At 38.3% G+C, this 26,447-nt stretch overlaps 1 protein-coding gene, 3 non-coding genes and 1 pseudogene across 4 annotated transcripts; 2 read left to right on the top strand and 3 right to left on the bottom strand.

Moving 5' to 3' along the window:
• LOC134326241 (zinc finger protein 208-like) overlaps positions 1-26,447 on the top strand; it is a 164,594-nt pseudogene that overhangs the window by 95,048 nt on the left and 43,099 nt on the right.
• Positions 4,661-6,903, bottom strand: LOC134327023 (uncharacterized). The gene is made up of 4 exons (XM_063009110.1): positions 6,769-6,903; positions 6,428-6,571; positions 5,954-6,203; positions 4,661-5,328 (listed from the first exon to the last, which is right to left on the bottom strand). The coding sequence occupies exons 1-4, from the start codon at positions 6,901-6,903 to the stop codon at positions 4,661-4,663; spliced, it is 1,197 nt and encodes a 398-aa protein (XP_062865180.1).
• trnak-cuu (transfer RNA lysine (anticodon CUU)) lies at positions 15,716-15,788 on the bottom strand. The gene has a single exon. It is a non-coding gene; the product is annotated as a tRNA-Lys (tRNA).
• On the bottom strand, positions 20,269-20,342 carry trnai-aau (transfer RNA isoleucine (anticodon AAU)). Its single transcript has one exon. It is a non-coding gene; the product is annotated as a tRNA-Ile (tRNA).
• On the top strand, positions 22,789-22,862 carry trnan-guu (transfer RNA asparagine (anticodon GUU)). Its single transcript has one exon. It is a non-coding gene; the product is annotated as a tRNA-Asn (tRNA).

Below are 26,447 nucleotides of genomic sequence, written 5' to 3'. Positions count from 1 at the left end.
TTGTTAGTGTAATGGACTGATCTATAGGTTAAACTTGTTCTACATAATAACAACAGTTAAATACATCACCAGCATCACTGTAGTGTTTTATAATTACACACACAGTGATATACATGTGGGGAACCATATTCCCCAGGTCTCCAGGTAAATGTGTTCCCCCCTGTGTTGTTAGTGTAATGGATTGATCTATAGGTTAAACTTGTTCTACATAATAACAACAGTTAACATCACCAGCATCACTGTAGTGTTTTATAATTACACACACAGTGATATACATGTGGGGAACCATTTTTTCCAGGTCTCCAGGTAAATGTGTTCCCCCCTGTGTTGTTAGTATAATGGACTGATCTATAGGTTAAACTTGTTCTACATAATAACAACAGTTAAATACATCACCAGCATCACTGTAGTGTTTTATAATTACACACACAGTGATATACAGTGTATCACAAAAGTGAGTACACCCCTCACATTTCTGCAAATATTTCATTATATCTTTTCATGGGACAACACTATAGACATGAAACTTGGATATAACTTAGAGTAGTCAGTGTACAACTTGTATAGCAGTGTAGATTTACTGTCTTCTGAAAATAACTCAACACACAGCCATTAATGTCTAAATAGCTGGCAACATAAGTGAGTACACCCCACAGTGAACATGTCCAAATTGTGCCCAAATGTGTCGTTGTCCCTCCCTGGTGTCATGTGTCAAGGTCCCAGGTGTAAATGGGGAGCAGGGCTGTTAAATTTGGTGTTTTGGGTACAATTCTCTCATACTGGCCACTGGATATTCAACATGGCACCTCATGGCAAAGAACTCTCTGAGGATGTGAGAAATAGAATTGTTGCTCTCCACAAAGATGGCCTGGGCTATAAGAAGATTGCTAACACCCTGAAACTGAGCTACAGCATGGTGGCCAAGGTCATACAGCGGTTTTCCAGGACAGGTTCCACTCGGAACAGGCTTCGCCAGGGTCGACCAAAGAAGTTGAGTCCACGTGTTCGGCGTCATATCCAGAGGTTGGCTTTAAAAGATAGACACATGAGTGCTGCCAGCATTGCTGCAGAGGTTGAAGACGTGGGAGGTCAGCCTGTCAGTGCTCAGACCATACGCCGCACACTGCATCAACTCGGTCTGCATGGTCGTCATCCCAGAAGGAAGCTGACGCACAAGAAAGCCCGCAAACAGTTTGCTGAAGACAAGCAGTCCAAGAACATGGATTACTGGAATGCCCTGTGGTCTGACGAGACCAAGATAAACTTGTTTGGCTCAGATGGTGTCCAGCATGTGTGGCGGCGCCCTGGTGAGAAGTACCAACACAACTGTATCTTGCCTACAGTCAAGCATGGTGGTGGTAGCATCATGGTCTTGGGCTGCATGAGTGTTGCTGGCACTGGGGAGCTGCAGTTCATTGAGGGAAACATGAATTCCAACATGTACTGTGACATTCTGAAACAGAGCATGATCCCCTCCCTTCGAAAACTGGGCCTCATGGCAGTTTTCCAACAGGATAACGACCCCAAACACAACCTCCAAGATGACAACTGCCTTGCTGAGGAAGCTGAAGGTAAAGGTGATGGACTAAACCCAATTGAGCACCTGTGGCGCATCCTCAAGTGGAAGGTGGAGGAGTTCAAGGTGTCTAACATCCACCAGCTCTGTGATGTTATCATGGAGGAGTGGAAGAGGATTCCAGTAGCAACCTGTGCAGCTCTGGTGAATTCCATGCCCAGGAGGGTTAAGGCAGTGCTGGATAATAATGGTGGTCACACAAAATATTGACACTTTGGGCACAATTTGGACATGTTCACTGTGGGGTGTACTCACTTATGTTGCCAGCTATTTAGACATTAATGGCTGTGTGTTGAGTTATTTTCAGAAGACAGTAAATCTACACTGCTATACAAGCTGTACACTGACTACTCTAAGTTATATCCAAGTTTCATGTCTATAGTGTTGTCCCATGAAAAGATATAATAAAATATTTGCAGAAATGTGAGGGGTGTACTCACTTTTGTGATACACTGTACATGTGGGGAACCATTTTTTCCAGGTCTCCAGGTAAATGTGTTCCCCCCTGTGTTGTTAGTATAATGGACTGATCTATAGGTTAAACTTGTTCTACATAATAACAACAGTTAAATACATCACCAGCATCACTGTAGTGTTTTATAATTACACACACAGTGATATACATGTGGGGAACCATTTTTTCCAGGTCTCCAGGTAAATGTGTTCCCCCCTGTGTTGTTAGTATAATGGACTGATCTATAGGTTAAACTTGTTCTACATAATAACAACAGTTAAATACATCACCAGCATCACTGTAGTGTTTTATAATTACACACACAGTGATATACATGTGGGGAACCATTTTTTCCAGGTCTCCAGGTAAATGTGTTCCCCCCTGTGTTGTTAGTATAATGGACTGATCTATAGGTTAAACTTGTTCTACATAATAACAACAGTTAAATACATCACCAGCATCACTGTAGTGTTTTATAATTACACACACAGTGATATACATGTGGGGAACCATTTTTTCCAGGTCTCCAGGTAAATGTGTTCCCCCCTGTGTTGTTAGTATAATGGACTGATCTATAGGTTAAACTTGTTCTACATAATAACAACAGTTAAATACATCACCAGCATCACTGTAGTGTTTTATAATTACACACACAGTGATATACATGTGGGGAACCATTTTTTCCAGGTCTCCAGGTAAATGTGTTCCCCCCTGTGTTGTTAGTGTAATGGACTGATCTATAGGTTAAACTTGTTCTACATACTGTTTGTTAATTTTAAAATCACATGGATGCAGTTTGTGAAGTTTAAATGAACGAGAGATCACCATGAATGAAACTATTCTTGAAAGTAAATGGTAGTGCAGCTGAGATGAATAACCTTAAACTAGTGTGTGAATAAGAGCATGTCCTGTATTAGGATTTATTTACAAATAAATCTGACACGTTAATTCTAGTTGATTGACAGCAAGGCTGAAGACAGCAGTGTGAAAACCTCTGACTTGCGGTGGAGCAATAAAACCTCTGACAGTAGTTCACTCAGTACTTTAAAGTATGTATTTAATCACAAACTACCTAACATACAACATGAAATGTGAAAAGAACATACCGCTATAAATACATATTCCAAATAAACCGACGCTCAACGAAGCGACTGAAAAAAACGTCATGATTTTTGCACATGCGCGTTAAAGGGGAAACAGGGGGAACTGAATTCTCCGTAACACCGGTAACTAACGTAACTGCTCGAGTGGAAATAATCGATTTCATATCAGTTCACAAAGCTCATAAATAGACAAACACGAACACGAAGGCTATTCTAGCTATAATTTTAGTACGTTTTAGTTAGTTTTGTAAACGCAAAATACAGTTTTAGTTAGTTATCGTTTTTTCTTTTAATTACCGTTTTTATTTATTTCAGTTAACGAAAATGTTTTTTCAATTTCAGTTTTCGTTATTTCATTCGTTTTCGTTAACGATAATAACAGGGTTCTTGCACCATTTTAAAAGTAAAATTTAAGGCTTTTTAAGACATTTTAAGACCTCAATACATATAATTTAAGACCCAAAAATGTCTTTGGACCCAAAATTATTTGGTAGAAAATATTCAATTTATTGTCTCCCACATTGGAAATCAAAACTTAACTTAATTGTTATCAACAATCTTTTCAATTTTGTTCCATTTCAGGGCCGGCGCTAGGGGGGGGCTGAGGGGGGCATTGCCCCCCCAAATTGTGTCTTTGCCCCCCCAAGCACAATGCAAGCAACGGCTATTTTTAAAATGATCTCTGAACCAATCACAAAAATGCATTTTGTTTTACAGTGTGAAGATATTTCCTTGCTTATTCCTGATTGGCTCTTTGAGTCATATAAAAATCGTCAGACTGCCCCAAACAGTTCAGTTCGGCAGTATATGTTCTGTTAGTGTGAGCGAGAGGCAGGTATACTGGTAAACACTCTTCTGAGTTTAAACTGACTTCCACATGGTAATATTTGCTTAACTGTGGTTTTTCGTTGCTTTAATGTTACTTACCTCTTACATAGGTGTTGCTTAAATTATTTTATTAGCCGTTAGCGGTTAGGCTAATGAACTAATGGCAATTTAATTAAGGGGGCGTATTAAAATGAAATACAATTAGATAATCTTTTTTCTCCATTTACATAATCAACATGTATTTTTTAATCATTGGGTTTTAAGTTTAAGTTCGAAAACATGCATTTTTATTTATTTACCTCATACATCACTTTAAGCCAGTATCAATAGCTTGGCTGTCATCATTCATGCACAAATCAAGCCTTGAATATATTTCTGGCTTCAAAAACATGACTATCAACATGCCCCCTCATTAGGTTTTACTGCCCCCCCAAGCAAAGCAGTCCAGAACCGGGGCTGATTGTGATGCAGAACAGAGCCAGCATAAGATACATAAGCTGCATTACATTAAACAACACACTGACTTGCATGTAGAAACCATACAGAATTATAAAATAACACGTAAAGCATACTGCGTTGTAAATATAAGCTAAAAAAAGTCCTCAAAACAGCTTGTTTGCAAAACAACACAAAATGTTATCACATGAATCTTAGAGAGAAACCAATGAACAGGTCAAATTCAAGAGGTCAAAATTCTCTTCAAGACATGTAGCGTAGCTCTGCCACTCTCTTCTCAATTTCATGGTCTAGGTCCATCAACTCCCCTCTCTTGTCCTTGCATCTTTTTCTCATGGAGTTGGATTTAGTGATGAGCTCTGCCATCTTGGTCCCAGCTGTATTCTCAGCCTTCTCTGCAAGGCTATCTGCCTCCTTCTCTAGAGTGTCACACACAGTTAAGATTGTTCTTCTTTTCTTGCGTAGCTGTTCAAGCTCATTTTCAGCCCCTTTTCTCTTGTTCATCTGTTTTGCCTTTTCCTTTTTCTTCCTCTCATCTTCCAAGAAGATCCTATACCGGTTGCGTGAAGTTGCACATTCATTTAGCAGCTCTTTAGTTAGTGGCACTTTGACCACTCCACCACACATCCTCACATAGTCGCAGATCAGTCTCTGTGAGACTATAGTGTCCTCGTTCATATTGCACATCTCCACCTCCTTGTTTATGGAGAATCCACGCTCCACAGTGGCTTGTCCATGGGACAGAAGCAGTAGCTTTTCCACAAAGCTCCAAAGTTCTGCATATCCATTCATGGCCTTATGCAGGAAGCTGTCAACTCGCAATGTCCCATCCAATGCACTGAAGACCATGAATTCCTCTCCTCTGGCCTCATTAAACAGGAACTTCTGAAACTGTTGTGCAATCTTATCACCTGCATTTACATAAAGACAAACACATTTGTATATTTTCCAGTTAAAATTATATTTTGTGGAAATCACAAGAGATTTATATTCAATGTACTCTGGAAATTGAATCTCAGATTTCCAACTATATTTGAACTAAGTCCAAGAACATGTATTAGGCCTACAGACATGTGTTACAACTCCTACTAGGCTATATTTCCAATAAAATAAAATACAACTAAAAAGATGCAAGTAATAGGCTAGTATAACTTGACATCTAAAATATGGCTATTTACTGAAATAAGATATTGTCTTAGTCAACGACATTGAGGGGAGAGATGCAATAACATTTAGAGCAGTGGTTCTCAAGCTTTCTCATGTCAAGGACCCCGAAACTGGCACAAATTAGACCACAAATCCCCATCTTTTAAGATTTTTGCTTTTAGAGGTCTTATTACAAAAAGTGTATGAATCCTATGACCAAAATTGTCATACATTCTGTCACTGTGTGATTTATTGATGGAATTATAGTGAGAATAAATGATTCCCCTGGAGTTCACTTTTAAAACCACTGGTTTAAAGAAGGTGCCTAAAGACTCCCTTTGCTAAACCATAGGTAACTGTTCTTATTTCTAATATGTCTACAGATGTTACCCGCTGTGACTCCTCCTGACAACTTCTTGTCCTGCACAAATTTCATGACGAGGGCCTTCATTTTTTTCAAGCACATGTCTGGTTCAGTGTGCATCTTTTGGGGGTCCAGGCACAGCATATTTCGGACAGTGGGGTACTTCAGTGGGCACTTCAATAGAATGTTCTGACAAATTTTTGACAGAGCACTCTGGCTGTCTCGCATGAACTGTAACACATCACGCTCACTTCCACCCTGACTGCCTGACATGCCCTGACAAATGCACAAAAGTCATGTGTCACCTGAAACATCAAATAAACTCTCCCTATGTGTAACTTACACTACACAACATTTTACAAATCCTGTGAATAAGTCAACTGCTTGATGTCTAATCTTAATCTAATCTATTGGTTGTTTTAGAATAAATACTTAAGTAGTCAAATTACTTGCAGCTGATGTAGCACATTGTTGAAGTCATCCAAGATAATAAATGGTACCTTGAGGGCAGCTGTGGCTCCCAAGCCAATGTCCACTTGCTTTGGACTGACCCAAAATTTTTGGTCTGTCACATCAAGCTTGACCAGATTTACTGGGGAAACATCAACCTGAACATCTCGCTTTATAAACCGCCTGAGAAGGCTCTGAAAACAGAATAGCACAGGCATAGTAATTATTATTATAATCAAAATCTGAATAAGTATTACTGTATTTACAATATATTCTACAAACATCAACATGCTGAAAATGCATTACTTTGTTTTATCTTTCATATCCTCTGTAAGTAACGATGCTTAAATGACTAAACCTTTAATACATTTTCAGCTGTCATTAGGCCTACCCTCATTAGATCCTCCAAATCTCTGCCTAAGAAGGGAATCATCGGGGCATCTGTCTGGTACTTGGTGAGAAATGGCTGAAAAGTTCTTGAGATACTCATGAAGAAGTGCAACTTTGCCAGGATAATGGGATCCATCCGTGCTTCTGCGATGGTGTCATACGATGATGACCTTGGATTGGGGAGCTTCTTGGCTTTGACCTGATCCACATAGGAGACAATATATGGCCAAATTTCAATGGCTCTCTCAACTGCTGGAAGGTTTTCCAGCCAGCGATGTCCACAAAATGGCAGAGGAAATCTATCACACTTGGTCAATAACACAAAGTCTTCCTTCCTTGCGGGTGCATAATGAAACAGGTAGTGCAGGGCTTTCAGAACTTTTTCAACTTGCCAAACCGTGAAGCCGTTCTTGAATGAGTTGTGCATTGTGTGAAGGCCACAACTTCCAATTATTTGTAGTTGGGCTCCACCACACTGCTCTCTGTGTTCCTCTTGTAAGAGTTCAACAAACCTCCAATTAACACTGGGCCCATCCATCGAGAGTGAGAGCATGTTGTTCAGATTCAGCTCTTTTGTACCTTCCTGCACATATAAGGGGTGGAAGGGGTTATAAATTCAATGTGCCAGGTAATCCACATTAGATTAAAAAATGGTTCCATTAGTGTAAGGATGATACTACTACTACTACTACTACTACTAATAATAATAATAATAATAATAATAATAAAAATAACAGCTTATATAGCAGAGATCAAAAAACATCCATCAAAACACCTGACATCTTAATTGTGATAATCACAAGTATTCTTTTGCTACTATTTGTTATTTTAACGATTTCTTGCTTATATATACATACACTCATACATCATACACATTAAAATAATTGTGTGTGTATTATTATTTCTACAGGTTCACTAACTGGTAAAATCATGTATTCTGTGCTAAAATACAACAATTCTAATCTGTATTTACAACATGGCTTGATTCTGCATCTTAAAGAGTTAATTTGCAAAACAGATAAAATCCATTTGTTATTGATGAAAAAGCTTGCTTTTTATTGTGCTTTGCAGATTCGCAAAAAAACAAGGTTTTTCAAATTCAATTTAATTCATAAGTCATGTGTTATTGTGCATTGAATGCACTATCAATAAAAAAATACATATTTAATAATAAAAATGGAGATAGGTTTTTGCAAATGAACTCTTTATAGCTCTTAGGTGAATGTTTACAGTTGCTATAGCAACAAGTGACAGCCGACGTTACCAGCTGTCAGCTAGATTTGCCCAACAGTCTGAACAACCCAAAAAAAATCATAAAACGCCATATTTCAACAAAATCTACCAACAGTTACACCCCTTAAACTCTGAGCTAACGTGTTGTGAATAGAACAATGGTATACAATTTCAAACACAGTCGTAAAGTTACTTACACTGAAATGTCCCAACATGTCCTCGGCTCTCGAGTGACCCATAAACTCCGACCCATAGTAGCGGGAGATGACATGGTGTGTGCCCGTCTCATCATCAGTAGTCCAGAACCGCAAATGAAGGTCCATTTGTTTATTCTTTGTCGTTTTATTCATGCTTTCGTCAAACATGATAACATACGGCTTCTCACTAACGCTGCGCGATAGCTCCTTCTTGATGAACGAAGCAATGCCATATTTGGCGATATATGCAGTTTTATTTTCACCACAGCTGAATGACTTTGCAAGCTGGGAATCGGGGAACATGGCAGCAAAGACTTCACTTATCTCCTCATTAGATTTAAATGAATTGTGCCTCATTACGGTATGGAGAACCCACATTACCTCTGCCTTCTGGGTCTCTGGCGGTGAAACAAAGCTTTTAATAGTCGACTGAGAGGTGGCGTCTGAACTTGCAACATTAGGTGGAGCTGCAAACAATGCAGGGATTAGCCCTGGCTTGCTATTAGCTGCGGCCATATACCGCAGGTGCTTTCCTCCCTTCATGTGCGACTCGACGGCTTTGACCCCCATGGTCCCTAAAGAAAACGTTTTTTTGCAGAATTTGCACATTGCCTCATTTTTGTTTTTGGCTGGTGCCAGCCACATCCTAAATACATCCTCTTCCATTCATTTGTCGTTAAATTTGCACTTTCCCATCCTTACATGCAACACCGCTCACCTCGACAACCGCGAAATGTCACGCCGCCCGACGTCAGGCGTCTGTCGCAAACGTACCGTAAAACGATTATGCGCGGGGGCTCTCATTTTCTACACCTTCTTTGTACAAAGTTAATCAATCAAATACACACTATTAGATGCTTTACCACTGTGTTTTTCCCATCGGCATTAAACTCACCATCCGAAAATTTAATACCTACAGCAAATTTACGGTAAATTTAAGACAATATAAGACCTTAATTAATGATATTTAAATTTAAGACATTTTAAGACTTTTTAAGGACCCGCGGGAACCCTGAACAGGGTGCAAACTGTACACTTTGCTGTTTATACCAGGGTGCACACAGCATCAGCCTAATTTAAAATAGTTCTTCATGTAACCTGAAATTCTATTCATAAATCATTAGTTAATAATGAAGATTGTAGAGGAAAGAACAGAAAAAAGTAGAAGTGAAATTCAGAGCTTTTAGTATTTAAAGTCTTATTATTAGATGTTCTTTTATGAGATCTAAAACAATTATAAAAAAATTCAATAAAATGACTAATACTTTAATGATAAAATATTACTAGCTGTAATACCAATGTAAACAAAATACATCACAAAAAATATTAATCGGAATGTAAAATGAAACTATATTATTATTAATAATAAAAGATTCACTAGTAGTACTGATCGATCATTTGCCATTTCACCAATATCTGTGACACCCTGGATTCTGGGCTAGTTTCAGCTTCAGGGTTTATTGTAGACCAGACATTAGGCTGGATAATTTTGCTGAACCTGGCAACTCTCGTGATTTTCCCGCCTAATTGGGCTTGTTTACAAATCCAGTCATGGTTGAAAATTGGGCTACTTTCAAAATGTGTCACGGCTGTCTAAAAGCTTTCATTGCAAACCGTACAAAATGTTTTTAATGAGGATTTGCGCTCACATACCTATGAACAAGGTCTGCTGGTTTTAGCATGTGAACAAAGTCACACACAAATATACATACAGCATTTTACATGACTTAGATTCTTATCATAAAAGCTTTATCTAAGTTCATGTCATTTCACTTTACAGAATAGCCTTTCAATTCCTTGTTTGTGTTTAGGATTAAATGTAAATAACTTCTCTGCTGAGATAAGTAGGTGTAGTCTGACTTCACCCATCATGCTTTGTGGCTCCATCTACTTCATTTGCACACGTTCCATAGATAATGAGCTAGTACTTCACACAAGAAGGTGTGAATGGTTGGCTGATGATTGACCAATGCAGAGTTTTGAACTGGTCTTGAGTCTTTGTCCTCAGCTCTATTTAAGGACTAAACTCTAGACTTGTAGCTGAGTCACTTGGTAAGAAGGATCTTTTGCACGTTCTTCATTAGAAACGACCTGCTGGAGACACCAGCTTTGTTAAAGTGGCTGCCAGGATTCTAACAGGAAGGTAAAGGGTTTTCTTGTTTGTTTCTTTTACATTTATGTTGCATTTGTTGTTCTTTTTATTTTATGATGTTATTTAATATTATTAGGTTAATATATTCAGACAGTTTAAAATAGCTTTATGCTCATAATTGTGGTGATTTATGAAGCCTTTTTTACTCCCAGCACACCAAATATTTACACTTGTGAGCTAATTATTAGTCCTGTCATGAACTGGATTAGATTTGCTTGGTGCAGGACTGATGTTGAGAAAGTCAGATCTCTTATATCTTTATTTATATCAAGTTATTTATAGTTATTTAATTATTAATATCTGCAGTATTTATAAGTATTTTATTCTGATGTTCTTTGAATTCAGATTCTCACTTAGACGTGAAGTGAATTTAATGTTTTTATTACTAGGTGAAGAGTTTAATATTATTGTGGTATTAATGTAGTAAAAGTAATTCTAATTAATCGACTTGTTTCTTTGTTTCTGTTGCTTTTCCAAGGAAACAGTTTCTACAGTCTTATCAAAGCATAAACATGAAGAACTTTCATCACTGCTCAGAGTGTGGGAAGAGTTTTACTACGCAGAGTAATCTCCAACGACACCAGCGCATTCATAAAGGAGAGATGCCATATCACTGCTCAGAGTGTGGGAAGAGTTTTACTACGCAGAGTAATCTCCAACGACACCAGCGTATTCACACAGGAGAGAAGCCATATCACTGCTCAGAGTGTGGAAACAGTTTTTCTCAACAGAATACGCTCCAAAAACACCAGCGCATTCACACAGGAGAGAAGCCATATCAGTGTTCAGAGTGTGGAAAGAGTTTCACTCAAAGTGGTGACCTTAAAGGACACCAGCGTGTTCACACAGGAGAGAAACCATATTACTGCTCAGAGTGTGGAAAGAGTTTTGCTTCCAGTAATGCCCTTAAAGTACACCAGCGTATTCACACAGGAGAGAAACCATATTTTTGCTCAGAGTGTGGAAAGAGTTTTGCTGAACATGGTACCCTTCAAAAACACCAGCGTATTCACACAGGGGAGAAACCGTATAACTGCAGTGATTGTGGAAAAAGTTTTACTCAAAGTAGTGCCCTTAAAGTACACCAGCGTATTCACACAAGAGAGAAGTAATATCACAGTTCACTGTCTGAAAAGAACTTTAGTGAAAGGAATATCTTTTAAGTACACCACACCAGCGCATTCACATAAGAGGATGACCCATATTGCTGCTTATAGTGCGGATGAAGTTTTACTGGAAGCAGCATTTTTAATAGACACCAGTACGGTCACACAGAAGTTACGGTTTTGTGACTAAAGCCGTGTTTCATTTTCAAATATACACTTCAACTGTTCTACTTCAATTATCAAATGTACATGATGGTATGAATATGATTATTAATAATAAAATGTAATGTGGTGTAATGTACCAACCTCAGATCTGAATCTGTTTTTATTCTTTATTCAAGTTTAATCTACTTTAATAAACACAGAACAACTTTTACTTTCAAGTGGAAGAATTTTACCCTGGTCTTTATGGTGTTTGCATAAATTCTTTATATTATGAATGCTAAGTTTTCATAAATGAATAGCCTCTTACTTTAACACTTCTAGGTCTACACTCCAAAATTCTAGTCTTTAGATGATTTCCACTTAGCAAATAATGAACCGTCCTCCACCAGAATGTACATGAGAAGGTGTGAATGGAGGGCTGTGGACTGAACAGTGTTGCATTGTTCTATCATCATGAGTCTTTGTTCTTTGTGTTTATCTATAGACCAGATTAGTGGTAGCTAAACTCCTTTGTTAAAAGAAATACTCATATTTACATTTAATTATCCCACCATCTTCTAGTGCATAAAACCCAGTTCATATAAATCCTAATACACAGACTGAACTGACATGTTTTAAAATTACATTTAAAAATAAATAAATACTATTGTGGTAGTTCAGTTGTTTTCTTATCATGGAGGTGACCAAGTGTTTCTTTATTGATGAATAAATGTATTTGTTAAACTGTAAATTCCACCCGAGTCCTCTGTGTGATGAGAGTTTGGTTTTGAATCTGATGTCAGCAAATGTGTCCACGGCAAGGTTATAATAGTTTTGGATTTTTCATTATAGTTTAGTTTTATTTCGTTTTGATTTTTGTTTCTTTAATTCAGTTAGTTTTAATTAGTTTTGCTAGTTTTTATTATTTTTTATTATTTTTTTAATGCTTAGTTTTAGTTTAGTTTTTAATAGTTTTAGTATTAGTTTTAGTTTTTTCATACTTTGGGTTATTTTTCAGGTGCAGGATTCAAAAAGGTCAGAGTAAGTATTGTGTAATAAAAACTCAACAAAAGATACCATTTAAAAAATGTATTCAATTACTGTTGAACAACCAACTGTCCACAAAAACTGTAACAGTCCACAAGATAGCAGCCTTACAGTGGGGCCAAAAAGTATTTAGTCAGCCACTGATTGTGCAGGTTCTCCTACTTAGAAAGATGAGAGAGGTCTGTAATTTTCATCATAGATACACTTCAACTATGAGAGACAAAATGAGAAAAAAAAAATCCAGGAAATCACATTGTAGGATTTTTAAAGAATTTATTTGTAAATTATGGTGGAAAATAAGTATTTGGTCACCCACAAACAAGCAAGATTTCTGGCTCTCACAGACCTGTAACTTCTTCTTTAAGAAGCTCTTCTGTCCTCCACTCGTTACCTGTATTAATGGCACCTGTTTGACCTCGTTATCTGTATAAAAGACACCTGTCCACAGCCTCAAACAGTCAGACTCCAAACTCAACCATGGCCAAGACCAAAGAGCTGTCGAAGGACACCAGGAAGAAAATTGTAGACCTGCACCAGGCTGGGAAGAGTGAATCTACAATAGGCAAGCAGGTTGGTGTGAATAAATCAACTGTGGGAGCAATTGTAAGAAAATGGAAGACATACAAGACCATTGATAATCTCCCTCGATCTGGGGCCCCACGCAAGATCTCATCCCGTGGGGTCAAAATGATCATGAGAACAGTGAGCAAAAATCCCAGAACTACACAGAGGGACCTGATGAATGACCTGCAGAGAGCTGGGACCAAAGTAACAAAGGCTACCATCAGTAACACACTACGTCGAGAGGGACTCAAATCCTGCAGTGCCAGGCGTGTCCCCCTGCTTAAGCCAGTACATGTCCAGGCCCATCTGAAGTTTGCCAGAGAGCATATGGATGATCCAGAAGAGGATTGGGAGAATATCGTGTGGTCAGATGAAACCAAAATGGAACTTTTTGGTAAAAACTCAACTCGTCGTGTTTGGAGGAAGAAGAATGCTGAGTTGCATCCCAAGAACACCATACCTACTGTGAAGCATGGGGGTGGAAACATCATGCTTTGGGGCTGTTTTTCTGCAAAGGGGACAGGACGACTGATCCGTGTTAAGGGAAGAATGAACGGGGCCATGTATCGTGAGATTTTAAGCCAAAACCTCCTTCCATCAGTGAGAGCATTGAAGATGGAACGTGGCTGGGTCTTCCAGCATGACAATGATCCCAAACACACCGCTCGGGCAACGAAGGAGTGGCTCCGTAAAAAGCATTTCAAGGTCCTGGAGTGGCCTAGCCAGTCTCCAGACCTCAACCCCATAGAAAATTTGTGGAGGGAGTTGAAAGTCCGTGTTGCCCAGCGACAGCCCCAAAACATCACTGCTCTAGAGGAGATCTGCATGGAGGAATCTGCTTATGACAACAAACACATACAACCAAAATGTTGAATTAATACACACAAATGCATCATTCTGCACTAGTTTAGATTTTTGAAGATATTTTATCTATTATTTTAAAACATGATTCAATGTTTTTTTTTCTATTTTTGAAATGCAATAAATAATATAAACATTTTATAATATGCCTAATGAAATATAATAAGGGCGGCACGGTGGCTCGGTGGGTAGCACTGTCGCCTCACGGCAAGAAGGTCCTGGGTTCGATCCCTAGACGGGCGGTCCAGGTCCTTTATAGAGTGGGGAGTTTGCATGTTCTCCGGGAGCTCCAGTTTCCTCCCACAGTCCAAACACATGCAGTCAGGTTAATTGGAGACAATGAATTGCCCTATAGGTGAATGTGTGTGTGGGTTTGTGGGTGTGTGTGTGTCTGCCCTGTGATGGACTGGCTAATGTTTTTTGTGCTGCCATGCAGCTGGTTGAATGGGGTTTAGTGTAGAATTATGTACAAAGATCTAAAGAGTGAACTAGCTGAACTGGCCGGTTAGCTCAGTTGGTTAGAGCGTGGTGCTAATAATGCCAAGGTCGTGGGTTTGATCCCCGTACGGGCCACACCCACCTTAACCATTAAAGGTAGCGTGGTTGAGAGAGAGTCAGGTGAGCATGTGCTGTGTATCAGGACTTTCTAACCTGAGTAATTTGATCACTGTAAGTAAGAATACCACCCTGTTCTTCTGCCATCTTTAATTCTGGCTTCATTTCACCTAATGAACGTGGCATGATCTTTATAAATGCTTACGATCAATTTTGTCAATGGCAAAAATAAAAAGAGAACTGCTGTGTAATTTAGTGAATTTTAGCACTGCACATGGCAGAAGACTAAAAGAAATTTAGACCGTGTAGAATAAAAGTATTAGTGAAGTATGAGGTTAAAAGCATCAACTTTTATTTATTCTTAAAAGAAAAATACATGAACCTCAGTCAGAAGATCTGTTCTGCTCAACAACAGTAAAGCTCTCCATCGTTTCTGTGTGGCAGCTCCATAACTGAAGGGCTGTCAGTGTAGAATCAGGTATGTGGGTATATGCCCTGCCCTGGCACATCAGCCGGTTAGCTCAGTTGGTTAAAGCGTGGTGTTAATAACGCCAAGGTCGCGGGTTTGATCCCTGTATAGGCCACACACACTTTTGGACTTAAATCAACAAACAAGTGAGTCTTCTCTAACTAGCAGGTCCTATTGATCTGGGCTTCAAACGTTGTCTCTGACAAGTGTGAGATCTTTTTAATGCCCCTCTCATTCAGGTCAGAAACATGCCATTATTTCAATTTGCCAAACTTAATTACCCTTCTGTAAACGTTAGCAAGTCATGTGACTCGTGTGTCCAATGAAGATGTCTCTGTGGTGCAATCGGTTAGCGTGTTCGGCTGTTAACCGAAAGGTTGGTGGTTCGAGCCCACCAAGGGACGAGGGCCTTTTATTGCACAACCTGCCTGTTGATCAAACGGATATGAGACACAACAACAATGTGTAGCTCCACAGAATAGTGGAAATAAGTAACTGAAAAACATTCAGTAAACAACAGTCCTACAAGCACAAATATACACCTGATAAGTCACCTGAGACCGACTGTACAAAGTGGAAGAACGTCCTTTTGGTTTCTGTAGATGTTAAGTGAAGATACTCGCCCAACGTGGGGCTCGAACCCACGACACTGAGATTAAGAGTCTCATGCTCTACCGACTGAGCTAGCCGGGCTTAAGCAGCATGTCAGAACTTCACTAACAAATTCACAGTTTACAAACAAACACAATTCAGAATATAGCAACAAGAACTAAATGTAAAAGTGTAAGTTAGTCGCGTCTTTCTGCTCATACTGAGTATTACTGTGGTATTACTGCATGTAGGAGACACATGGAGCGCAGTATGGTAGGTGAACTATAGGGCACTAGGACCCAGCAGCACTACAATGAACAGAGTGACAGTGGGATCTAGCGGTATTGGGACTCTTATTACAGGACGCTGTTTCTGCTGCTTGTTATTAAACTCACCTGTGGATCATTTGAGTGGAGAAAACGTGGTGAGTTCTTGTTGTGTTCTTGTTTTTTATTGAGTTTTCTTGCTAGAAAAGGGATTTATGAAGCTTTTTGAGGTTGAAACTGGTTGCTGCATTTGTTTTAGATCTTCTGGACTTGCTCGGTCGCGCTATTCCTACTTAATAAAGTTTTAGTGCGCATTTATACCCTGTTTTACGGTACTGATCACATTGTCTACACTAAAAGTTTTAGTGCGCATTAAACCCTGTTTTACGGTACGATGCTCTGACTTTTAGTACAGAGATTAAAACAGAAAGAAGTTTTACAGTTTAATAAACTTATCGAGTCCTGATGCACACAGATGTAGCAGAAATAAAGTCTGTTCTAGTCTAAATGTAGAACAATCTACATGTTCCAAATTCAGACCTTCTTTGGTATTAAAAATAAAGAAACCTGCTTTCAGTTAAATCCACTATATTTAAATAACTGTCCTACTTACTCATAATACCACATCTACTGTTTTTACCTTGATGATTTTCAGAAATGAGATGGCAAAATGATGCAAATAGCTACATTTAAATATCCACAAAATAAGCAAATCAAACTATCAAATATAAACATATCAAACTTATGTTTTTGAAGCGTTTAAGTATTTTTACTGTAGGAATGTGGAGTAATGGGATGGTAAACTTTTGTGTGTATTTTCAGTTCTGTACAGACCAATATATGAAGTCTAATAAAATATCAAATTTAATTATGAAGTCACATGATTATATTTTAAAAGAACATTTACTCTTGTATTACTTACATGAGTTTAAGACATTTGTACTGTAGAAATTCAGAGTAATGTGATGACAAACTTGTGTAAAGCGTCGTTTCGGTTCTGTATACATTACATTTTAAAGTCCTGTTATACAAGCAAATCAATTTGTTATGAAATTACACTATTTTGTACTCCTATGAGTTTCTGAATGAATTTTTACTGTAGGAATGTGGAATAATGGGATGGCAAACTAATATAAAGTGTCTTTGATTCTGTATAGACCACTTTTTAAAGTCTAATAAAATAACCAAATCACTATATTCTTTAGGATCACTTACTCTTGTACTCATTAAATGGCTTTTATAAATTTTTATTGTAGGATTATGAAGTAATGGGATGGCAAACATATATAAAGAATTGTGCATTTCCAGTGAGAGTCTACCACAGGTGAGCACACCAGCAGTGCTAAAATACAGAATTGATAACATTGATGACAGTCTTCATACTGGAAAGGTAAAGCGCATGCTGTCTGGAGAGAAAAGACTGCAGGTCTTGAAGAACTCTGGGAGGGTAAAAAACTGTGGTGAGCCACAGAGGTTACAAGATAATGGCACTCGGTGACCCAGAGCCTACCCACCTACCAAGCCTGAGTACATTATGAAAAGCCAAACGAGAGAGATGGGATAAGGAGGTAGGACACAAAGACCCTATTCTTTCCCTTCATCTGATAAGACCATTTTTTTTGCTATTATTGGACCCCCTCTCAACTACTAGTCTACAAAACACTAGTAAAGACTCAAGGTTCAAGTGTAAGTTTTGATTCTACACTGAGACAGCAGAGAGTAGTAAATCGCAGAAGAGAACTAAGAAAATTATTGATTTTTTACCTCATAAATAATGTAAGTACTGCTAACCTCTTTAGCAACAGTATACTACATTACCATGATTAGACTAATACAATGAAAATAAATGACAAAATGATAGATCTGACACAATAATAATTACAGTAGAATAATTTTTCGAAAAAGGACAAGAAGAATAATTGCTTATGAGTGAAGATTGTAGGAACAAAAACTAAACTATGTACATTTATTTTACAGCATGTGAACCCGAGATCATACTGCAACCTAAACACAGCTGTGCCTGTCTTGCAGCTGTATTTCAGCGGTGCAGATCTCAGGGCTGACCTTCGTCTCTCCCGGGACACCATCACCTCACTCATCACTTCATTAAAAACTGAAGCTGATCATGGGTGGAGCAGGGACATTGAAGTGTTGGTGTTCCTCTATTGGCTGGCACATGCAGCATCTTATCGTGTTGTCTCACAAGCCTTCGCCATACCCAAATCGTCTGTGCACGACATTGTGCACAAAATGAGTAGGGCTGTCAGAGGGCTCGTCAGGAGGATCATCACCCTACCAACTGGTGATGAACTAGAGTGTGTAGGAGCTGGGTTTGCCCACTTGGCCGGATCCAAATGTTTTAGAGTGGCAGTTGGTGCTACTGATGGGTGCCACATTCGAATAAAACCCCCATCTGCCAATGCAGATTGAGAAACCATTGAGGTGAGCCCTGTCTTCGCCCCGGAGGTTGTTGCATGCTGTGCGGTGCTCCACAACCTCTGTATCACTCATGGAGACATCATTGAGCCAGAATTAACAGAGGTACATGTTGACCAACCAGAGCCTGTAATTAATGACATTACATCAGGTGAAGATGGAAGAAAGCATCTGGCTGCAGCTGTCTCAGTACCACAGCACAGCATACCAGCTCTTTATGAGCATGATTATATTTAGAAAAATGTTTTGTTCTACAGTTCTTGATTGTCTCTTGACATTAACAGTTTATGCATTAATTAAAAGTAAAACTTGAATATTTTTTTAATTACAATTTCAAATTTTTACATTTTTTCTATTTTTAATTAAGGTTAAATGAAAAAGAAAATCCTTTATTTCCATTATTTGCCAACACATTTTCTTTCTCACAACATACAATAATACTACAACACTTTTTCATTTTCAATTATTTATTTTTTCATTAGAATCTGTAGGATTTTAATAAACCTTTCCTCTCTCTCTCTCTTGCCTCCCTATCTCTCCTTTCCTTCCTCATTCTTGCTTCCTGGTCTCTCCTCTCCTCTCTCTCTCGCGTCTCTCGCTCTCGCTTTTCCTCTCTCTGATGTGTCTCTTCTTTCCTCCCTCTCCTCAGCCTCTCTCCATCTTCTCTCCTCGTTCTCTGCTGCTTCTATCTCCCTCTCATTTTCCCTTTCTTCCATCTCCCTCAGATACGCAACTAAATCTTTCTCCCCTCGTCTCTTTTTGGCTGGGGTTTCCATGCTTCTCGAGGATGGTGAAGCTATAGCAGCATCCTGGCCAGATGAGGAAATAAGGGTTGGTGGGCTAATTGATGATCTCCCACCTATTGCCTCATCCATATCCGTGTACCATTTCCAGGATGCTGCTGTTGCTTCACCACCCTCTGTACTTACCCCAGTAGGTGGACACTTAAGTTCCTACAAGATTCATAACCACAGTAGAAGGACCTTAACTTGTATTACAAATCTTTTCTGATATTTTTACTGAAGATCTTACCAACAAATGAAGCTTACTTTGTCATTTTGTTTGAGGTTCTCCCACTTCTTCTTCACATAAGTGGGAGTCACCTTCCCCTGCAGTTGGTTCTCCAACACAAAGCCTCTACAATATAATGCACATAACAGTTATTAATGTATATAGCATACACTGCTTCAAAAAAAGTTTGGTCATTAAATGTTTTTAATGCTTTGAAAAACTTGAATACTAAAACTTGTCTTTATACCACCCTTTGTAATTATTATTATGCATAAGATGTAACACAAATTTTGTTTTACGTCAAACAAACAGTTACTTACTCAAACCCTCGAACCGCTGCATTCTGTTTTCCAGTGAAGAGGGCCTGGTTGGCCACTCCCCACCAGATAAGATTTTTAGTGTCTTCATCAGACCCTGCAATATCAAACATTAGTTTTAAAAGGGATTTCTAATGTGACTGTGTAGCAACATTACAACAATCATGAATATTTAGCCTCAACAACCCCAAAGCTAGATATATCTACCTTCCTAAAGATAGTTTAGGATAGCCCATCACTAGCATTACAGATCAAATTAAATTAATCTATAGATAGATCATTTATTACAGCAGCTCAATATATATTATTGCAAAGTATTATAGTAAGCAAGTATTAAAGTATGCAAGTATTCAAATTTGCAAGTATTAAAATACAAAAGTATTAAGTACACATGTAATGTTGTACAACACTATGTAGTTAAATACATTGAATAAAAAGTAGTATATCGCTTTTATTGTCCTACCAGAATGACAACATTTGAAGCCCAGGTCAATAGGACCTGCTAGTTAGAGAAGGCTCACTTGTTTGTTAGTTTAAGTCCAAAAGGGGGTGTGGCTCGTATGGGGATCGAACCCACGACCTTGGCGTTATTAGCACCACGCTCTAACCAACTGAGCTAACCGGCCGATGTCAGGTCATATACCCACATACCCGATTCTACACTGACAGCCCTTCAGTTATGGAGCTGCCACACAGAAATGATGGAGAGCTTTACTGTTGTTGAGCAGAACAGATCTTCGTGTGAGATGTGAAATGAAGCCAGAATTAAAGATGGTAGAAGAACAGGGTGATATTCTTACTTTCAGTTATTAAATTACTCAGGTTAGAAAGTCCTGATACACAGCACATGCTCACCTGACTCTCTCTCAGCCATGCTACCTTTAATCATTAAAGAGGGTGTGGCCCATACGGGGATCGAACCCGCAACCTTGGCGTTAGCCTGAGCTAACCGGCCAGTTCATCTGTTCTCTGTTTAGATCTTTGTACATAATTCTACACTAACCCCATTCAACCAGCAGCACAAAAACCATTTGAGATTCTGCACACTTTCAGTGAAGATCTGCAGAAATTAGCTGAAATAAACTGAATTTGTTTGTTATTGTACCAGAAATGCAGCAGTTTCATGTTATTTAATGATCTGAGATCTCAGTCCTACTTCAGACATCACTGTCTAGTCATTTCTTATGTTCAGACTTTCTTAATACACATCTAAGAGGTTTTGTGGGTTCTTATATGTGTGAACTATCTAAACTATACTGTATTGTGGTACATTCATTCAGCCTTCATCAGTTTATCTCTGCTCATTCAGCCTACAGCAGTTTAGACCCGCCCACTTAACCACCAATTTGCCTCCACAGTGAGCCTGTATAGAGAGAGAGATTTTATTTTTAAAATTACATTTTATTACAACATGCAAATAAACAAATTACTTTAAAAAAAACAAAAACAATTTTGTACAGGAAACAAATATAACAGTAACATAAAAAAAGTAAAGTGCAAATCATTCCCGATTAAAGTGTGTAATGCTTTTCTACAACACCATGTTTTTACATTATTTTACCATGTTATGTCCTTATGTTGTCAAAATATAAACAAAGTCTACTTTGGTCAACTTTTTTTGCTGAACAAAAACTGTAATAATGCATTGAAAACAAAACAAGACAGTAAAGATAAAGTCATATATCCACCATAAACCAAATATTTACAAATATCTTCTTCCCAAGATGATGCAAAATAAATCCAAAAAAAGTTGACCAAAGTAGACTTTGTAGGGTTCAAAGCTTATACGTCCACTTCAACTGAATCAGAGTTATTCCGTATAATGCAGTCCTTATCCATACCCTTAGTTAGTCCTTATTAAAGTTGAATGTCCTTTTTCAAAATCCATCAGTTAATAATGTGTAGTTGATTCCCGAATAAACTCCTTTTCTACAGAAGTAGCAATATTAATGCATTAGCAATGTAAATATACAAAGGAAATTAGCATATAGCATTAGCATCTACCTTCCATAATATTTCCAAAAAGAGAAATTATCCCAAGAATAATGATAATCAAAACGCAGTTTGCAGTACAGTAATCCCTCGCTATATCGCGCTTCGACTTTTGCGGCTTCACTATCGCAGATTTTATTTGCAAGCATGTCTAAATATAAATCACGGATTCTTCGCTGGTTTGTGGATTTCTGCAGACAAGGGGTGTGTTCGAAAAACTAGTGAGCTCTCTACATAGACGCATTTTACGTCATCCTGTGCGCGCTCCCGATTAGGTGGCTGTTCCAAATCCTAGATGCCTTAATATCCTCACTTCTTAACATTTCAACGTTATTTTCACTCAAGAATGAGTGAGCATCCGACGCTGCCTTAGTGATCAAGGCAATCCCAGAATTCATTGCGGGTCAGGCGCTCTTCTCTCACAGAAAAATAAACATGGCTGACTGTGCGGACAAACGAATGGAGTTCTTTTCAAACGTAAATAAAATATTACTGATTTTTAACTTGTATAAACTTGTACCGAGTGTTTTTATTTGCAAGTTCGGGCTTGTCAGGAAATGTAACTGTTATCGTTACATGAAGGGAGATGTTATATTGATGTTAGCATGCTGTGCTACCTCAATCCATTGGTTTTAATGACAAGATGCTAAATGCTAAACCCGATGGAATCGGGTTATAAAAATAACCATATAAACACATGGTTTTTACTTCGCGGATTTTCACCTTTCGCGGAGGGTTCTGGAACGCAACCCCCGCAATCGAGGAGGGATTACTGTACTTACATCTAGGCATAAAACATCAAAGTTTCCTAGTAAAGGAGTCTTTAAATCTTCAAAAAGATAAAAAATGCAAAGCAGCACACCAAGTAGCAAACCGCTTTTGCTTCCATTAGGAAAATGCTGTGTCTACTTCTTTTCACAAAAGAAAACATGGGTAATTCCCTCTCTATTGCCCCCTAAGGGAGACCATGGGAACTGACCAAATGTAACTCTATGGTGTTAGCCACCATGCCTGTTACAGTATTATACTGTTTATTAGCCTGACTTAAGCATGTCATGTGACCCTGACAGCTGGGCATGTGTCTCTGTGGCGCAATTGGTTAGCGCGTTCGGCTGTTAACCGAAAGGTTGGTGGTTCGAGCCCACCCAGGGACGAGTGTCTTTTATTGCACAACCATGTCTGATGATCAGACGATTAAACCTTAGTGTATATTATCTCATATAGAAATATGCTTTACATATGCTTTGCTTGATGGCAATAACTCTTAGTGAAGTCTTAATGAACAGTTAAAACTAAAATTCAGGTTTAGTTCAATTGGGGAAAAATATTAACAGTAGCTCAACACGTACAAATCCTACAATCATTCCACAAAGTTCACAAACATGATTCAATGAGTGAAAACTTGATGTTTGGAGCCCCTCTGGTGTGCAGGCTGGTACTGTGTATCAGCACTACTTACTGTGTGCAGGACCTGAGTCGTATCTGCTCCAGTCACTGGTTGGCGGCATTTAGCTCAGTCAAGAACTTTAAGAAATATATAGTTTAGATAGTTCACACATATAAGAACCCACAAAACCTCTTAGATGTGTATTAATAAAGTCAGTTTCAGCTGCTTAAATGGGGACAGTGTAGATTTATGTACAAAGATCTAAAGAGCATTGATGAACTGGCTGGTTAGCTCAGTTGTTTAGAGTGTGGTGCTAATAATGCCAAGGTCATGGGTTTGATCCCTGTACGAGCCACACCCTCTTTTGGACATAAACTAACAAACAAGTAATCCTTCTCTAACTAGCAGGTCCTATTGACCTGGACTTCAAACGTTGTCTCTGACAAGTGTGAGATCTTTTTAATGCCCCTCTCATTCAGGTCAGAAACATGCCATTATTTCAATCTGCCAAACTTAATGACCCTTCTGTAAATGGTTTAATGTGCTCACTGCTGCTACTGGCTTGTTCTTCTTTTCTACAATGTAAGTTCATACCTTCAAGTTCATGTTATTTGAGATCTCTACATAGATTTCTTCCTCATGTGCAGAAAGACGCAGTTCAGTTTGAGTCGATTCACTAAGTTGATAGTACTCAGTAATGAGCCGTTTGAAGCTGAAGGAGTCGATTCTTTTTGATGAAGTCAACATTTTATATGTTATACAAAATACTTAAAAGAGTCGGATCACTATCGTTAGCTGTCATTTAAAAATTAATCGCAGGTCAATACAGAGACAAACCATCTCATCTAATACAAAATAGAATAAATAATGTATAACAGTTTAATGATGCACCATACATACAGTGAAGCAAAACACAAAACCTCTAAACTTGTAGAAAGCTTCACTTAAATAATAATAAAATGTCAAAAATACATCAAATCACCTAAATAATTATCTACATAACACATACAGCAAAAACATGTGAATGTGGAAGCATGTGTGTGTATTGTGTATGTGTGTGTATTGTGTGTGTGTATGCTTATGAATATTAATATAATAGATACGTATGTTAGACATGCATAGATACGTGAAGTGATGTAGACACACATAACTCCTCAGCAATAATAATGATACACTATGTGGCCAAAATTATTTGGACACCTTACCATGAGCTTGTTGGATCTCATTTCAAAAACAAACAGTATTAAAATCAAGTGACTTCTGTGTGATCATTAGTGACTTGTGATCTGCTGAACAGGTGCACAAACATCAAATCATCTGCTTCAGAGCGACATGGAGGGACGGGCCAACTGCGTCCTGAATTTTCCAACAGTGGAACGTTTTGTTGTGATTTTGATACTTGGGTGGCAATGTTTAACTAAAATTACTTTTATTTAGTGTTTAAAACTTCTAAATTACCTCAGTTTTGTCAATTGATTTCAGTCAATTATATCAATCACATAAGTTTAAATCACTTGAGATGTAAAAGTAAAGTCTGAAGTTGAATATTTACTCAGCAAATGGTAAATCATTACGTTTAGTTTTTGTGGTGTCAGGGTTCCATGGTGTAATGGTTAGCACTCTGGACTCTCGGTGGGACCTTACTGCTTTTATTTGGGGCCCGGTGTGAGGTCCAAGATTGAGAAACATTAGCAGTTTCAGGATGGTAGCACTCAGCACATGTGCAGTACAACAGAGCATCACAATTGCTTGTGCTAGTTTAGAGTCACCTTAAATTACATGTTAATTTCCATCCATTCATCCAGCTTGAATATCATAATAGCACTAGTAGTGTTGTAGTGTTCCACATGTGACTGCTCCATCCCAAAATATAATCGCAAATCATTGTTTACAGCGCCATCTAACAGCCAACTTGCTCTTAAATGACTAATTATTAACGTTTTGGCTTTATTTACTCAGCAAATGGCAAGTTTCATTTGGGAGCCGGTGTGAGTTCCAAGGTTTAGAAACTTTAGCAGTTTCAGGATGGTAGCGTTCAGCGCATGTGCAGTACAACAGAGCGCTTGTGGGGTGTAGACCGCGATTACTTGTGCTAGTTGTGTCGACCAAGCAGATCACCATTCAGGAAGGTATATCAGTGCCAAAATATGAGCCAGTTTGTTCAGTAAAACTTTATAAGCCAACAGCAGCGAATAAATTTAAGAGTCACCTTAGATTACATGTTAACTTCTATCTACCCATCCAGCTTAAATACCATAAACACTACGTACAAAACATGTGGAGCTATTCTTACTACAGTAAAACACACTGAACTGACTTTTAAAGTGAAGTTCAAATTGTTGTACAGAGATCGTTCCGTCTAGTGGTGCTAGATAAATTACAGCTTGTTGCTTGGGTCATTATTATTACATTGTGGTTGTTGTTATTTTTTAACTGTTCATGTTTTTAAATGTAAAACCATAAACAGCACCGTCTATAAATAAATGAATCTTGTGCTTCCACTTGAGATTTTCGTTTACGTGAACAATGTCTGAAATTTTAAGTTTTTATTTATTTATTTCAGTTTCAATACAACGTGACACCGGCAAGATAAAGAAAGCAAAAATAAAGTGTCCCAAGTGTTTTTGTAACGTGTTGTAGACCTGCAATGGCGACTCTTTTTGGTATACGGGAAAGAAAAGGCCGAATGCAGGTGAAAATGTGTTATTTGGCAACCAGCACTGTGTAAATATTAGACAGAACACATGATGGGTTATTTTAACTTGTTGGGTTGTGCAGTTTAACCATTGTGCTGGATTAAATACATTTAAGAAAATACAGCATTAAAGCATAATCTCATTAAAATACGCTACAATTTAACACTATAATACAATACAATACAGTGACAGTAAGTCTGTTTCTGTTTCTGTTACTTATTCAGAATTGTGTTTGTTTGTAAACTGTGAATTAGTTCTTAATCTGGTCGTGATGTTAGTGAATTAAACCTACATCTCTCTGATGGTCTGATCGATGAGCTGTCTGTTCTGACATGCTGCAATTGCGCCAGAGACAAGAGTTACAGTTGTTTTATTGGACGGTACACACGGGTCACATGACTTGCTAACTTTTACAGAAGGGCAATTAAGTTTGGCAGATTGAAATAATGGCATGTTTCTGACCTGAATGAGAGCAGCATTAAAAAGATCTCACACTTGTCAGAGACAACGTTTGAAGTCCAGGTCAATAGGACCTGCTAGTTAGAGAAGGATCACTTGTTCGTTAGTTTAAGTCCTAAAGTGGGTTTGGCTCATACAGGGGTTGAACCAACGACCTTGGCGTTATTAGCTCCACGCTCTAAACAACTGAGCTAACC

The sequence above is a fragment of the Trichomycterus rosablanca genome, chromosome 14 (genome assembly GCF_030014385.1).
Source record: "Trichomycterus rosablanca isolate fTriRos1 chromosome 14, fTriRos1.hap1, whole genome shotgun sequence".
NCBI lineage: Eukaryota > Metazoa > Chordata > Actinopteri > Siluriformes > Trichomycteridae > Trichomycterus > Trichomycterus rosablanca.
Note: the sequence above shows the minus strand (reverse complement) of the source record. Positions and strands in the feature narration are given on the sequence as shown.

Excerpts from the sequence above, each read along its gene's own strand:
- LOC134327023 (XM_063009110.1), bottom strand. The coding sequence starts at position 6,903 with ATGGATCCCATTATCCTGGCAAAGTTGCACTTCTTCATGAGTATCTCA. Across the intron at positions 6,572-6,768 it reads ATTTGGAGGATCTAATGAGG|AGCCTTCTCAGGCGGTTTAT; the intron begins GTAGGCCTAATG and ends TTCTGTTTTCAG. Across the intron at positions 5,329-5,953 it reads GTCAGGAGGAGTCACAGCGG|GTGATAAGATTGCACAACAG; the intron begins GTAACATCTGTA and ends ATGTAAATGCAG.